At 41.7% G+C, this 17620-nt stretch overlaps 1 protein-coding gene across 4 annotated transcripts in view; it reads left to right on the forward strand.

Moving 5' to 3' along the window:
• LOC149074679 (uncharacterized) overlaps nt 1–17620 on the forward strand; it is a 459047-nt gene that overhangs the window by 315056 nt on the left and 126371 nt on the right. For all 4 annotated transcript variants that reach the window (XM_089247147.1, XM_089247149.1, XM_089247150.1 and 1 more), the window contains 2 exons: nt 15093–15185; nt 17164–17387. In XM_089247147.1, coding sequence (XP_089103273.1) covers nt 15093–15185; nt 17164–17387 — 317 coding nt within the window. The remainder of the gene's footprint in view (nt 1–15092; nt 15186–17163; nt 17388–17620) is intronic.

Below are 17620 nucleotides of genomic sequence, written 5' to 3' on the forward strand. Positions count from 1 at the left end.
TTTAAATGGGTATTGTTCCACTCTCACCACCATGCCCACCATGGAGCCCTACGAGGGGACGCGCACACGTAACCAATGAAGGTTAGTAGCAATGCCAGGTTAGGTGAGAGCTATACACCACCGAAACAGGCGAGCAGACGCGTTCAAGATCCAAGATCGTCGTGAAGCAGCACCAAGAAACCTCACGAAGTCCGGCAGGCCCGGCCCCTCTACCTGCCCAGTAGTGTAACCCCTTCAGCCACCGAGGCGACCAGCCGATTGACCCAGACGGGGCTAATCCAGGCCTCCCGTTTCGGCTGAATCCGAGGCCAAAGCTAGCGCATCAGGCTAACCAGGATCCCCATCTCCAGCCTTACGGGTCTCCACGCACGGCAAACACGCGGGTAGACAATATCCCAGATAGGGCATACGCTAGAAGCAATACCCTATTTGGGAGGACCCCTCCCCGCCTGAGCGGGGCGCACAATGAGGGGTTGGACACAAAAAACAAAAACATGTACAGGACAAAACGAGACGCAAGACATGTACTGCAAGATGTGTAGAAATAAACATGTAATCTGGGCTATTGGAGGTGAAGTATATGAGGACAAATAAGCGATGACAATGACGTGTGATAGATTTGGCGTTACCCAGAGTGCACCACGAGGAGGCCCATCACATTACACCCCGCACTGCTCTAGAAAAAAATTGTTTAAATTATTGTAAAATGTCAAAATGGAAAAAAGTGACATTTGACAGTTATATGCAAAGATTTTGTGTGTTGTCCTTATACTTTTTTCCAGATTTTGACCTTTACTGAAATTTGAACAATTTTTTTCTGGATCAGTGCAACACTCATAGAAATTATTTTCACAGGAATATGTTTAGTTTCGCTTATAGTTATCACTTTAAAATTACATATATTTACATACACAAATTTTTTATGTGTGACGATTTTTCGGTTGTCTTCAAACTTATTACCACCACTTTATGTACACATTTTTGTGGCTTAGTGTATTTTTACAGAAAAAGTGAAAATTCTGTTGTACAGTTATTGTCAGAAAATTGTTATATACACTGCTCAAAACAATTAGGGGAGCACATGGTTTTAACAAAATTACGCAAAGATGTATGCCGATAAGTAACATAAAATGAATCATCCATAATTTAAAACCTAGCAGGAAACGGAAGAAGAAAACTTCATATGCAAATCAAAGTTCACGACGTCAAAAACCAGAAAAAGGAGATAAGGACAGAAATCGGGATGTTGCAGAAACGTCTGTTTTACTGCCGTAACTGTGAAATTCGATTGCGCAGTATTTTTTTTTTGAGACTAGGTGACTTGAGGATGTCTCAACAACGTGATTTACCGGAATCCATGGCATGGCGTGCTATAGGCAGACTGGAATCCGGGCAAACACAACGTAGTGTCGCGGACGCTGTTGGAGTCGCCAGAAGTGTTGTTGCAAGGCTGTGGAATCGATTCCAAGAAACAGGAAATGTTAGACGTCGACCAGGGCAAGGTCGGCAACGCGCCACTACAGCAACTGATGGCCGGTATATACGGTTAACAGCCCGTCGAAACAGAACAGAGAATGCTACGCAGCTGCAAAGACAGTTGCTCTTGGCAACAGGACGAAGGCTGTCCAGCCAAACAGTACGTAATCGGCTTCATGAGGGAGGGCTCTATGCACGTAGGCCAATGGTCTGCATTCCGTTGACCCCACGCCACCGTGCTGCCCGAAGAAGATGGGCTGCTGAACATCGAGATTGGGAGCAACATGATTGGAGCCAAGTGCTGTTTACAGACGAGTCCCGATTCAGTCTGTGACACCCGACGTGTTCTGATATGGAGGGACAGGGGCACTCGAAATAACCCCGCATTCGTTCGTGAAAGGTCACAATACAGACGAGCTGGTTGGATGGTATGGGGTGGAATCAGCATAGGCGAACGTACGGACCTGCATATCATTCGGAATGGCACTTTGACGGCCCGAAGGTATGCAGACGAGATACTGCGACCTCATGTCATCCCTTACGCTGGAGCCATTGGAGATTCCTTTGTTTTCCAGGATGATAATGCCCGACCGCATAGAGCTCGTCTGGTGGAGAACATGCTTGAAGCTGAAACAATACAGCGTATGGAATGGCCAGCATGCTCTCCTGACCTGAATCCAATCGAGCATGTTTGGGACATGCTCGGACAACGCATTGCTGCGCGACCAAGGCCGCCTGTTACTGTCCGAGACTTGCAGATTGCACTTCTTGAGGAGTGGAACAGTATTCCCCAAAGTCTGATCGATAACCTCATCGCATCCATGGCAAACAGGTGTGCAGCAGTCTTAGCTGTTCGAGGAGACCACACGCCCTATTAAAACTCATGCATCATGTCTAAACAGTACTTTTTTTTATCGTTTACATGTGACCAAATTGTTGCCCTAAATCATCTTTTTTCTATATTTTCAAAGAATTAAAGCTTAATTCCAAATTTTTTTACTTCTTTTTTCTGTATTGCGCATTGATACGCGTGTACTATCCATTGTATGCCAATACGTGGCTGTCTCGCACGGTTTTCTTCACTTTTTTGCTTGCTCCCCTAATTGTTTTGAGCAGTGTACTATATGATTCTATCACGAGAAGATATATTGTGTGATTTCATCTTTTAAGAAGACTGCATCTTGCTACACTTAGAAGTCGACATTGAACATCCAGGGCTCGAAACACTGAAAGTAAAATAGTTTTCCTGTTGTTCGAATTTATCACATTTGAGCCCTATGTAGAATTTGTGGGATACCATGCCACCACAAAAAGATCTGCGTGAGAATCTCGCGCTGTAGAAATGAAACTTCTAGGTTGTGCAAGTCTTACGTTATTTCCCGTTCCTCCGGTTCACTTTTGTCATTGAGGGAAAGGAAATGCCATTTCCGTTCCTTTGTTTCACTTTTTCTGACATGGATCTGAAAATTCACTACCCCGCCAAAAGAAGTTTCACTTCAAAAAAATCATTTTACATACCATTGTAGTATAAATATAAATACCAAGGCCACAACAGACGAACGTCCAGTGAGGTGGCTGAAGAAAGATGCCCATAAAAATAAGGTTAAATATGGTTGTCAAATATATATCTAAACTACACTGCTGGCCACCGTAAATGCAACACCCTGAAGGAAGCATGCAAATAATATGAAATTTACAACATGCATTAGCGGAGGTGAGATATGCAAATGATTAGAATTTCAGCGCAGACGCACATCACGCGCGCCTGTGGCGCCACTTCAAAGCGCTATTTAAGGCTTGGAGATTTCGACGATTTGAAGTATGGCAATTGTGTTTTTCTTGTGGTTTTTTTCAAAAAAACGATCAATTATGCCTCGTAGAAAACAGCGATCATCTTTTGATCAAGTATCCGAGTTCGACAGAGGAAGGATAGTGGCCTACCGAGATTGTGGATTATCTTTCAGGGAAATCGGTAGTCGTGTTGGACGAAACCAAACAACTGTAATGCGGATATGTGATCGTTGGATGCAGGAGGGTACGACGGACCGACGTGTTCGATCGCATCCACCTCAGTGCACCACTTCACGTGATGACAGGCGTATTGTGCGTATGGCAGTGACGGATCGCTCAGCCACATCACGAACCATAGCACAGCACATTCAGTCTGTACCGCATCATCCAGTGTCTGCGCGTACCATTCGACGCCGTTTACAGCAGAGTGGTCTGTCCGCAAGACGTCCATTGCTTCGTCTACCCTTGACGCAGAACCACAGACGTCTCCGCCGCCAATGGTGCGATGAAAGAAGGATGTGGACGGCACAATGGAATGAAATTGTCTTTACTGACGAGTCACGCTTCTGTCTGCAACACCACGATGGTCGGATTCGAGTCTGGAGACACCGTGGAGAGAGGATGCTGAACAGCTGCGTTATGCACCGCCACACTGGTCCTGCACCGGGTATTATGGTATATCACTCTCGCACTCCTCTAGTACGCATTGCCGGTACTTTAAAAAGCCAGCGCTACATCTCCGAGGTGTTGGAGCCAGTTGTCCTTCCTTACCTTCAGGGCTTGCCCACAGCCATATTTCAACAGGATAATGCGCGACCACACGTGGCACGCATTGTCCAAAGGTTCTTCGTCAATCGCCAGATTGAATTGCTTCCCTGGCCAGCTCGCTCTCCGGATCTTTCGCCGATAGAAAACATGTGGTCCATGGTTGCTCAACGATTGACCCAGATTACATCCCCAGCTGCCACACCAGATCAACTTTGGCAACGCGTGGAAGCTGCTTGGTCTGCCGTACCCCAAGAACACATCCAAAGTCTCTTTGAATCAATGCCGAGGCGTGTGGCAGCGGTGATCTCCAACAATGGCGGCTACTCTGGCTACTGATTTTGGCAGGAACCATACTTCATAGAAGTCTATAAATTTAATCATTTGATGCTTGGTCAACATGTTATCTACAAAATAAATATTGTTGCGATATCTCGTCTTTCTTGGTGTTGCAATTTGGGTGGCCAGCAGTGTATATCAAAAATAGAGCAACCCAATAAGAACAATAAAAACTGATAATGTGATAAAATAAAAATACACTGCCCATAAAAAATTATGGTTGTTTCAATAAGTATGGATAGCTTCTTGATTTATCCCAGTATGTTTATAGTATTTTATTTAAACGTGTAAATTGTGTTAGAATTCACTGCCCCTGGGGGGTAAGCTATTCCATTTATCAACAACCCTATTAGAGAAAACTCTCTCTCTGCGACATCATGACATGGAGTATCCCTTACTAATCAATACTGCTGTTACTCCTTGTGGAAGCTGTTGATTGACAATGTATTAATAACTCATGTCAACAGCAAAACAATTGTGTGTTTACTCCCAACCACCTTACCCCTATATAAAAAAGTATGTAGAAGATTCAGAACAGCTTTTCTCTGTCTCCCACAGAAAGGCTACTGAATCCATGCTTGTCCTATCATCTCTTCCACAAGTAGTAGTTAGTGCTGAAAAAAATTCTCTGCTGATCTCAGTCTACCTGACAAAGACTGAACAGACTCTTGAACTCAATGAAACCTTAAAATGTCCTTCGGTATATTTAATTGTCTCATCAACTTGAACCATCACATCTACGATGAAGTTTACCAGATATAAGAAAAAACTATAGTTTAAAACTTATAGAAAAACTTACTATAAACGTAAGTTTTACGTAATACATTTCTTTTTTTCAATCGGGTATTGCGTAGCGATAACAGACGAAATATGGGTTTTTTTAAAGAAAGCTCCGTATGTTCGTAAGGGAAGAATATACTCTTCCATAGTTCCGGTTTTGTGGCGCCACACAAAGTCTGGAAGGTCTCTGTGACCTTCCAGACTTTACCACAAGATTCCAGTGTTCAACTTAACATTTCCGATTTGTCATCGCTCCAACTTGACGGCCTTCTGCTGGTCCTTCAACAACTTGTGCCGCCGATAAAAAATAATTTCCGTGACACTGCCCCCTCCTTTAGAATTGTTCGTCCCGGCAATTCAGTCCTCAAGTCGACGGCTCACCCTTTTTCCCTCACTGTGGTAGGGAACCATTCTGTTGAGGTGGACCACCTTGCAATTTGACAATGGAGTTCTTTGAATTTGAATTACCACATCGTTCAGTTTCTTGACGACTCTGTAGGGTCCGGTCCTTCCCAAGATGTTTGGAGTTCTGGGCAGTTTTTTCCTGCGCTTCGGGTTCCAGAGCCAGACGAGTTTTTTTCTTTGAAGAAGTGAGACGTGGCCTCCGCATCGTAACGGTTCTTTATCTTCTCGGAGCCGATGCTGATCCGGTCTCTGGCGATTCGATGCACATCCTCGAGGTGGTCTTGGAATCCCTCCACGTATTCTTCCAGTGAAAGAGGAGTATCTGGCGGTTGCCCAAACCGCAGGTCACCTGGCAGCCAAAAATCTTGTCCCATGAGCATCTGCGCTGGTTAAAATCCCGTGCTCTCGTAGACGGCAGTTCGGTAGACCAGCAGTAAAAGCGGTCACTTCCGAGTTCTAATCTTGTTGGTTCTGGGACACGAATAGCGAGAGATTCAGGATGGTTCTGTTGAATCTCTCGACCATCCCACCAGATTCCGGATGATTCGGCGTAGTTTGCGTCTTCTCTATTCCTAGAAGCTTGCACATGACGCCGAAAACTGCTGAAGTGAACTTTCTTCCCTGGTCGAAATGGACCAGCGTGGGGACTCCGAATCGAGACACCCAATTTCACTCTAAAACTTCAGCCAGTGTCACTGCTTCTTCATCAGGAAGAGAGAAATACACTGGTGTAAGAAATTTGCATATTTTATCGAATTTTATGAAAAGAACTGAATGTAAAACCACTGCTTCTAGACAAAAATGCAAATCTTGTACTTCAAATACGTAAGCGTACACGTGTGTGTAGGCGGAGTCAGTAGAGAAACAGGCATTATAAGCGCGCGTAAGTTAAGACGCATTTCGTTCGCTAGCACACCTCGGCGAATTTCTTGGTGTTATTTTGCAGCAATCGATTAATTTCAAATTGTAATAGTAAAAATGAGTAACCACCAACGTTTAGATGATGAAATGAGGTGGCGAATTGTGGGAAGGCTAGAAGCAGGCCAATCTCAAGTCCAGATTTTTAGAGAGTTCAATTTAACGCCCAGCTTCGTGTGTAACTTATGGAAACAGTTCCAGGATACCGGATCCATCGAGAGAAAGCCTGGGCAAGGTCGTCAAAGAGCCATGACGGCCAGAGAAGATCGCCATTTGTCGATTATAGCGAGGCGTAACAGGAGTGCTACAGCTTCTCATGACTTGTATGCAGCCACAGGAACCCGTGTATCAAGGGTGACTGTTTCCAAAAGACTTCATGAGAGAGGGTTGTTTGCAAGAAGACCTGCTGTTTGCGTCCCGCTCACTTCTACGGACAGGAGAATCCGTTTATCATGGTGCATAGAGATTGGAATATGGATCAATGGGCGACCGTTGTCTTCATTGATGAGTCCCGATTCTCGCCGTACGTTCATATGGAGAGAACCAGGGACCCGTTACGTACCCTCCAATGTCCGCGAAATCGACCATTATGGCGGAGGAGGTTTAATGGTCTGGGCAGGCATCATGTTGGATGGCCGCACACCTCTCCATGTCTTTGAAAGAGGCGCTGTGACTGGTGTTAGGTATAGGGATGAGGTCTTGGAGCCCTATGTTCGCCTTTTCGGGGGTGCAGTTGGCCCTGAATTCATTTTAATGGACGATAACGCGAGGCCACATAGAGCTCTTCTGCTCGACGATTTTCTAGAGAGAGAGGATATTCGCCGGATGGATTGGCCAGCCAGATCTCCAGACCTTAACCCTATAGAGCATGTCTGGGACGCTCTGGGTAAAACCTGGATATAACGATACTCTGTGTACCAAGAAAAATCGTTGTAGAGGGATTTATCGTTGCAGCGAGGTTTCACTAATAAAAATCTCTCTTTCCCTCCTTCATGCTTTATGGTGGCTGGCTCACGAGCCAACATGCGGCTCCCGTCAAGGTAAAAATAAATTACCAAATTAAAATTAATAATTTACAAGGTGCTAAATCAATTTTGGGATTTAGCACCTTGTCATTACTTGTGCTATTCTCGTTCCAACAAAATTACTTGCATTCATTATTATTATCGACAAAAATAATATACCACGTTATCAGCACCTTACTGCCTGTTGAAACACTCAAATTGCTCATAAAGCTTGGCACATGGGCAATTTTTTCCCTATTTTTTCTGCCACATCATTTGAAAATTGACTATTTTACCAAAATAATAATTGGATATTGGAACAAATGTTTCATTCAAAATTCAAACTATGAATCGATCTGATGGAATAATATGCCGAGTAGAAACTAATTTTTTATGCATTATACCTGGCTGGGAACGCAACCAGATAAAGAATGAATTACATCTATGAAGGATTAAAGGGAATACAATGCCCACAGTGTAAAATTTTAGCGACTGAATTGTTTGTTTTGCCATATTAGGGTGTGAACATAGTGCGTCCGATTCTGGAAGCCTGCGTCGTCTTCGATTGAGTTAAAGACACGAATGTCAACTTTTTTGTCTCCTTCAAGGACCAGAACTCCGAATTTTTTGAAGTCGGGCACGCCCCAGGGTTCGGTCCTCTCGCCATTATTATTTTTGATTTATATTAACGATCTCCCTAATTCCATCAATTGCCATATCAGACTCTTTGCATATGATTGCGTCATCTACCAAACAGTGCACAACGAATCACACCAAGCATCTCTCCAAAACAATCTCAACATTGTCTCTAAAGCCCCGTTCATATGTGTAAATATTGCGGTAGCCTTGGCAGTTCCAGCACCCGCTTGAAGACTTCTTCCTTTCGTAAGGAAAGAAATAGGGAGCAGTCATTGGTGAAAATTCTCTTTTCTATTTCCCATGTGAACGGGGCTTGAATGGTGCTCGTCCTGGCAATTGCCCCTTAATTCTTCAAAAACAGTTTTTATGAAAATTATTCGCAAAAGACATCCCCTCCATTCTTCTTAACTTCAATCACCGAAGTTTATAATTATAAATATCTGGGTAATTATTTCTGCCGACCTCCGTTGGAATCTCCATGTTAATTACGTCTTTCATATATAAGTGTCTCCAAAAACTTCTTTTTTCTTCTTCGGAATTTCAAAAACTCTACCCGTCATCTCAGACATCTCTGCTTCCAAACCTACATCCAGAGGCGTAGCCAGAAATTTCGTTCGGGAGGGACCAAAGTGATAGAACAATAGATTTGGACATCTTTTCCGGTCATTTTCTCCCATTTCGGGGGAATCAGACCCCCCCCTTAAGTCTCACCCCCCTCTCGCTACGCCCTTGTCTACATCCTTCCTGTACTCTCATATGCCTGTGAAATCTGGGACCCCCATACTCTCTCAAACGTAAACAAATTAGAATTTATTAAGAATAAATACACCCGCTTTATTCTTAACTGTTGGTCATCCTCTGCCTTCGTCACTGAACTCAAGGGCCAACTCAATATGCTACCGCTTTTTACCCGAAGATATATCTCTTGATTATCCTTCCTTTTCAAAATCCTTCATGGCCATTATCATATCGACACTTCCAATTTTATAACGCCAGCTTCATTTTTTTCAAAAAGAATTAACCATTCACAAAAATTGAAACCAATCTTTGCGTCCACAGATTGTTTCACAAATTTAGTTTCTTTCCTCGAACAATAACTGACTGGAACAACCTTCCGTTAAACAGTTCCTGATTTCCTTCGTAACATCAATCGTCTCTGTCAAACCTCACCACCGCTTTCCCTTGTATAGGCCTCGGCAAACAATATTGTATAAATAAATACCAAACCACAATGGAATTTTTAGCCGATTCCCATCCTTTTAGGGACGACTGTCGGCATACGAACTGACCAAGAAGGCCTATGAAGAGAAGAAAGGAAAATCAGCATAAAAAAGGAAAGACTTGTCATAATAATTGTCAGGCTAGTACAAAATTTAGCCAGAGAAATTTGCCGCCACAACAAGAACGTAATTATACAAAAGCAGGACCACATAAATGTATAAATAAATAAATTTTCAGCTTTTAAAAGCGGGCGATTAACGAAAAAAATTTCTTATTTCTGATTCGGGCCAATTGGAATAGAGAAACTCTCCGTTCATTTGCAAAGCGTGTCACCGCTTTATGTGAACCGGCTGTGAAAAGCAAAAACTTTCTCACAAGGACAAACGTCGGTCGTGAACTCGGGACACCTCTAAACATCCTTTGGTACTTCAAGCGAGTATCTTATCGATCTGGGCTACCGCGCCCCACGGCAGTTCTAGGTGAGAACAAAAACGCCGTCATAAAATTACCTACAAAATGTACCGTGTGCCTTATACGTTGAAATCAAAATTTGAAAATTTATTTGATCATAAATTATTTGAAAATTTATTTGATCATAATTTATTTGATTTATTACTTAATCGGCGTCCCAACGGCCCTCGCTAGGAGAAATACAAATCTCGACAGAAATTGCAAAGTGCGTCGTATACGGTGAAACTAAAATTTTCAATTCGACCCTATCTGGATTTTAACCCTGTTGGGATTTTGACCTGTCGGGAATATGAACCAGACCCATGTCCTACTACTGATGCTGGAAGAAAATTTATGGAATAAAGGGAATATGAAGATAAATTTAATTTTCTCCATCAGCAAAACTGGTAAAAGATAGCCTCAGTTTCTTATTGTTTAAAGTCATGCTTGAGTTCAAAAACTTAGAAATTATCTCGTTTTTGAGTTATGTGCAAGAACTGTATCTAAACATCCAGTTCTTGCACATACGTAAAACCTCTTGTGTGAAAAAAAAACATTTTTGAAAACTGGCTCATGAAACTAGAGCTTCAAAAAATAGCACTCCTTTTTTGGGAAATGTTTGAGGAGATATAATTTTCAACATAATTTTCATTACTTACATACTTATAATTAAAGGGTTCCTCGCTCACTCATTCCCTCACCATATCGCTCGCTCACCCACTCGACGACTCGCTAACGGACACAGTAGCTCGCTCGCCCACCCACTCGACTCGCTCACAGATTCAGTAACTCGCTCTTCCACTCATTCGCCCATTAACTCACCTGTTTACTCACTCGCTCTCTCACTCACGGACTCGGTAGCTCGCTCGATCACCCCCTCACGGACCCTGCTCACTCGCCCACCTACTCGTCCGTTCACTCACTGACTCAGTATCCCGCTCACTCACACTTGCACGAACTCAGTAGATCGCTCACCCACTCGCCTCCTCACGGACTCAGTAGCTCGCCCTCCCACTCATCTGCTCACAAACTCGCCCGTCACTCGCTCGCTCACTTACCCACGGACTCAGTAGCTCGCTCCCCCACTCATTCGGCCACAAACTCGCCCGTTAGCTCGCTCACTCACCCACTCGGTAGCTTCATGACGAACATTTGTCGGTGAATTTTACGGCGGGGAATTTTCCGTAAACCCTCATGACGGAGTAAAAGGAACGCCGAACGAAGGTTTATCCCAACTAAAGAAATGGAACCGAGACCGAAAATGGATCAAGGAAGTGGTGAGTCTGGAGCATTTGTACTCTCTAGTTCTCTCTCTTACGCATATTTGAGAATGATGAATCATAATGAGTAATATTTATCGTTAATGTTGTCGTATCTTAAATTTTCATGTAGAGTATCGCCTTGTCTAACAAGTGTAGCGACTTAAATAATACAAATACAACGCCACAACAGGCAAAATGCCCAACGAGGTGGCTGAGAAAAAAATTCTCATAAAAATATGGATGTCATATATTTCCAAAAAATATATAGCAACCCAATTAAAAATGCAATTAACAAAAATTATAATCAATATATACACTTGTTAAAATACTATACAATGCCCATAAAGAATATTTATGGTTGTCTTATTCTAAGTATGGATAGCTTCTCGATTTACCTCAGCATGTTTATCGTATTTCTTTTTGAACGTGACAATTGTATTACAATTTACTACCTCCGGGGGTAAGCTGTTCCATTTATTAACAACCCTATTAGAGAAAAATTCCCTGCGACACCATAACTTTGCATTGTCCCTCACCAATCGATACTGGTGTCTCCTTGTAAAACAGTCGACTGGCGGTGTACTAAAAGTTCATGGTTCATCCTATCCATCCCATTGAAAATTTTGAACACTTCGATCATATCTCCTCGACACCTGCGTTCATCCAATGTAAACATATTCAAAAAATGAAGTCTCTCTTCATAACTCAAGCCCCGCGTACCAATAAGGACACGCGTAGCTTTTCTCTGCACCCCTTGAACCAAATCTATGTCCCTCTGTAGGTATGATCTCCAAAACATTACAGCATAGTCCAGTCCAGGACGAACTAAACCTCGAAAAAGCGGAAGAATGACTTTAGGAGAACGTGAAGAGACCTTTTTGAGAATGAGACCAAGCATTCTATTCGCTTATTTATCAATGAGAATTCCCAAATCGGTGACCCTAGTTGCATCCGGGATAGTGACACCATTCAACTCGTAAGAGAACCGTGGATTGTTCGAACCAAAATGAGCGACCATGCACTTATCTACGCTAAACGTCATGCTCCATTCCTTTTGCCCATGCTGCAATCCTGTTTAAGTTGGTCTGGAGCAACTCCCTATCGTTTTGATTCCCGATTAAACCCATTAGCTTCATATCATCTGCGAATTTGCTAGTAATCCCATAAATACCCTGATCGAGTTTATCGATGAAAAGTGAAAATAGTATGGGGCAAAGGACACTTCTTTGAGGAACTCCACTTGTGACGTCTGTCCAACCAGAGAATTCCCCGTTCACCATAACTCGTTGCGACCTATCTCTTAACCACGATTCCGATTCTATCCAATACAGCAAGTTGCCCCCAATACCAATCTCGTGTAAACGCTTGAAGAGTTTACCATGTTGGACCCGATCGAATGCCTTCTGGAAATCAAGGTAAACAACGTCTACATTTTTGCTCTTACCCAAAGCCTTAGTCACGTGATCATAGAAGCAAAGGAGGTTAGTTACACATGACTACCCCTTCCTGAACACATGCTGATTACCCGACAATACATTATTCTCGTCTATCCACTTCACAAACTGCCTTTTGACGATAATTTCCAAAATTTTCGAGAGGGAGCTCGTCAAACTCACTGGACGATGATTGGACACAGCTTCTCTACTACCCTTCTTAAATATCGGAACAACATTAGCAAGTTTCCAATCCATTGGGTCGATACCCTCAGCAACACTACTCCTGTATATCTGTGCGACTGGCCCCGACAATTCATTAGCACATTCCCTGAGGATCCTGGGATAGTTATCATCTGGCCCTGGTGCTTTGCTTGCACATACATTTCTTAGAAGATTTAGGACCTCCACGTCTTCTACTTGACTATCGTTGAGGGTTTTATTACCCCATGCGACACCCGTATATCGAATATCATTATCTCCATTAAAAACCGACGCGAAAAAGTCATTGAAAGCACTACACATGCCTACATTGCTCTCTAACGTAGAGGCTTCTATCGAGAGGGGACCAACTGTCCCCTTACATCCATTATTGACTTATCGAAAAAATGATTTTGGGTCAGAGCCAAAGTTATCTGCCAACCTAGATTCAACAAATAAATAAATGTTCATTCAATTAAATTTGAGTGTTCGTTGATTGCTTCAGTGTTTCACTCGAGTGCTATGAGGTAGTTAATCACGTAGTTACCCCATGGGGAAAATTGCGGTCACAACGCATACCTTGTTGCGAGCAGCGTGATATTCCCTCCCGCCGGTTTGACGAGTAAAAAAATATACAGTATAAAATATACAGCAGCGGAAAACCGGCATGCAACACACACTATGATAACCCAGTCGTCACGAGTAAGCCACGCCCACTACATGAGTTGGAAACCAGGATGCACTATGCGCGCACCCTTACTTACGGCATGTACAAATATGCGATTTTTCCAGGTGTCTCTGATTCTACTAGTATGGCTTATACGCCGGGGTGACAGCGAAAGGGTGTGAACATTAGTGCGTCCGTATTTCAGATTCTGGGAACCCGCGTCGTTTCCGATTGATTAAAACCCCGAATTTCAAGGTAAAAAAAGTTTAAATGCGGGTTTTTAACCAATCGGAGACGACGCTAGTTTCCGGAATCTGAAGTGCGGACGCATTATGTTCACACCCTCATGCCGACGAACTACGTGAGCCTCCACCATGAGCATGTGCACCCACACTAATGAAAAAAAATGATATAAATATATATATGTTCATGTTGTGCTTCACAAATCTTTTCAGGCTTTAACAAAATTAAGTTACTAGATGCGTATGCACATCACTCAAATCATAACAGTAATTTCACAAAATTCTCTCCTTGTACCGCTTGAATTGTGCGTCCTTGTTTTTTCAAGAACGATTTTATGAGCTCATACTGATCACTACTAGCTGACAGAGAGGTATTGCCGCACTCTGGATATCCCTTCCAGCAATTTGCATCTATTCGCGATCTTGAAAGACGTCATTTGAACCGTAATAGTTAAGTGAAACAGCTGTCCTAAAATTCGTATTAGCCATAAATTTTCTTTTCTATGACTAAGCTTTCCACTCATTATTTCAATGCTAGGATAAGTGTTTAAATGTGAAAAACGAATGTAGTTAGTTTTTTTTCATGTTTGTACCTCGAAAGTTTGACTTAACCGAGTAGCCTAATTTGATTAAACAATCAATTTCTAGAATTTGTGATCAATATTTTATTTGATAAAAACCTTCGCAATGAATTTATTTTTCAAGTTTAACAGCTTTCTTTTTTGGCCGGGATTACACTTTTGGAAAAGTTTTACACTTTTACAAGTTTTGGAAAAGTTCCTTTATAAAAGGTTGCGGTAGCCCAGGTCGATGAGATACTCGCCTGGAGTACCAAAGGATGTTTAGAGGTGTCGCGAGTTCGATACCCGGTTCGTCCTTGTCAGAAAACTTTCCTGACACGGGTACAACGAAAATGGTGACATGACCGCAGAAAAAATTGCTACCGCGGGAAGTTCCCATTGAGGGGTTAGTGCACTAACCTCTCGATGAGTATAAAAAAACAAGCCTGCTGTTTGGAATCGGCAATAAATTGTAGGTCCCTGTCTAATTAGCCCTCGTGTGCAGAAAATGACCGTGGTGCGACAAAAATGATCAAATGATCATTTATAAAATTTGAAAAATTCAACCAATTAGCACATCGGTTACATTTAAGTGAAAGTAACCGATGTGCTTATTCGTTGAATTTTTCAAGTTTTGTAAATAAAATTTTGTAAAACATTTATAGTGTAATCCCGACCTTGGGAAAGAGGAAATTCTGTTGCCCTTGTGGGGAATCGAACCCCGTTCTCTCACTTGCGCCCTAGAGCACTAGACAAGTCTAGGGTGCTCACCCGGCAATTGATAGGACGTGGGTTTGATTTCCCGTGAGAGCAGTTGAATTTTCTCTTTCCTAAATTTATCTTTGCATCAGTCAGCTGCTAAAAACCTTCGTATGGATAGCGGAGAGTGATCCTCGGATAAATTCATTAGCTTGTATGTGTGATTATTTTTTCTTATAGAAACAAGTAACTACATTTGAAAAGAATTCAGAACTTGGCACCATTACGAAACATGAAGAGCAGTGTTGTGATTCTGCCGTTGCTAATAGAGATGTATGTATAGCAGTCTTGTTTTAGTTGTTCATCAATTTACTGTATTAAGCATAGAGTAACGGGAAAGTGGATGCGGGGGGGGGGGTACAGTTTTTAACGACATAATTTTTGTTGTTTATGAATGAACAAGCTTTCCTTTTTCATAGTGCTTTTCAAAAATGTTTTACTATGAGTATTAAACATTTTTTAACTATTCTGGAAGAAATGGTTGAGTTAGATATCTAATTTCAAGTTCAATAGTAAGGAAAACAGAAATGATTCACTATTTTTTTTTAAATTGATTCAGTCGCTTTTTGTCGAGCTTTAACGTGTATTGCACTTATCCGGATATACAGAGCAGATGGATTTTGTTGACATTGCACATATTCTTCAAGGAAATAGACTTGTTTTGGATATTATGCCGAGGTGAACTCCGAAAGAAAAATCATCTGGTCTCTGCCTGGAATCGAGCTCGGGTCCTCTTGCAAACCTGGCAAGTGCGCTATCATATGCACCACTGGAGACACAACTTTACCTTGTCCACTGACCAGTCTCTCTCTCGTTGCACATATTACCAAATCGGCTCTGGAAGGCGTTTCTTGTTGACCACTCTCGACGTACGCGTTTACTTCAGTCTTTCGGAGAAAAAAAGTCAACGTGAGATGCCAATGGGGTTAATTTCCCCCCCCCCCATCAAGAGGGAGAAAGATCTTATGTTGCTCAGTCCCAATTGATAATTTTCTGTGGTACAGTAATTATATTTAAAAAATTCAAGCCGGAATCACAATTGATTATTACTTATCATTATTGAAGTTTATTCAGTCAACTTGAAATTTAGGTGTTTATGAGTGCCTTTCTTGAGACTTTACCTCCAAACTAGAAAAATAAAATCCGAACACAAGTGTCCGTTAAGCTGAACGAGGTTAGTAATCGGTCTAAAACTCTGAGGGTGATAGATTCCATGCAAACTATAATTTTAGAAACCTTTGTGGTTACTAGACTGTTACTCGAAATTAAAACCAACATAGATGCTCTTATAATTTTAATCTTACCATTAATGCGAGCAGCTGCAGCTTTCGATTCTGCGGAACCTCACGAAAGCTCTCGTGGAATTCCAGTTGGGAATCCATGTTTTAGAGGCAACGAGGTGATAGTAACACCAGGATTACAAGAATACCATTCTTGAGGTTACTCTCACACACCGTGAATTTTCATAGATAGTGTTATCACCCAAGACAGAAATTTCCATCTCCATTGAGGAAACAACAAAGCATTCTCATATTAGTCATACTGGTTATACAGCCGTAACTATTAGTCGTACTTTTTATACAGCCGTAACTGTTAGTCGTACTGGTTATACAGCCGTAACTATTAGGCATACTGGTTATACAGCCATAACTGTTAGTCATACTGGTTATACAGCCATAACTGTTAGTCATACTGGTTATACAGCCATAACTGTTAGTCATACTGGTTATACAGCCATAACTATTAGTCAAAAAGCCAATGGAACTTAGATAACATATTGAAAACATTTTAGATAGTTTGCTGTGAAATGTGTTGAAATTTCAAATTTTATTTCATTTTAATTTGTCATTTTTTGTTAACTTTTCATTTCACACTGTATTACTGTTGAATTATAAAGTTTGGATAAACCCTGCCCTCGATCTTGTTCACTGTGTTTTGGGCTTGATAAACGAAAAAAAAAAAGATAAATTCTCTTTCGACGATGTGTAAATGAAAAGATGTGAATTTTCAAAGACCGACATTCTGCACAAAACATGTACAGGATCACAGTTATCACATGAAAGGTTCAATAGCAAAGCACATTTTTTTTTTAGTTTCACCATCATAATCATTTAGTGACGGAAGGTGGTGACGAAAATTCAGAATCACCTCACATTAATTTTTTTTGTCTATTCAACTTGTCTATGCTATATACTATTCATTATAAAACCACTTCAACTTAGTTACGATTAATAATTATTTACGCATTTAGACTGTTAGCCGCAAACAACCAGAAACGCCTAAATCTTCGATGCTGATGCCTGAAACATTAGAAAATTCTGAAACAGAATCGGCTAAAGGTAGTTTTGAGTGTGAAGCTCCCGAGGCAAATACTGTTACAGAAGCACCTCCTATACCTGTTCCAGAAAAAGCGTTTCCAAACATTCCAAATTCCTTATTGTTAAAACTGGGCATGAAAAGTGATTCCAATTTATCGTGAGTATATATAATGCTAATCTTTTGATTTAGTCTTAAGAAATTTTACTCATCAATAGAAATTTATTTATTGTCCTTAAAAGTAAGAAAATTTTCGTAGATAAGAAAAATATATAAACAAGCTTTTATATGTACGTACAAGGCCGCAACTGGGAGGGAGCAGGCGGATCTGGTGCCCTGGGCGCCGGACCGCAGAGGGCGAAAATTTGAGCCTTTAATCTCTTTCAACATTA

Source organism: Pholcus phalangioides, unplaced genomic scaffold (assembly GCF_987345545.1).
Source record: "Pholcus phalangioides strain wild (caught in Gottingen) unplaced genomic scaffold, Ppha-v1.0 ptg000017l_1, whole genome shotgun sequence".
Classification (NCBI taxonomy): domain Eukaryota; kingdom Metazoa; phylum Arthropoda; class Arachnida; order Araneae; family Pholcidae; genus Pholcus; species Pholcus phalangioides.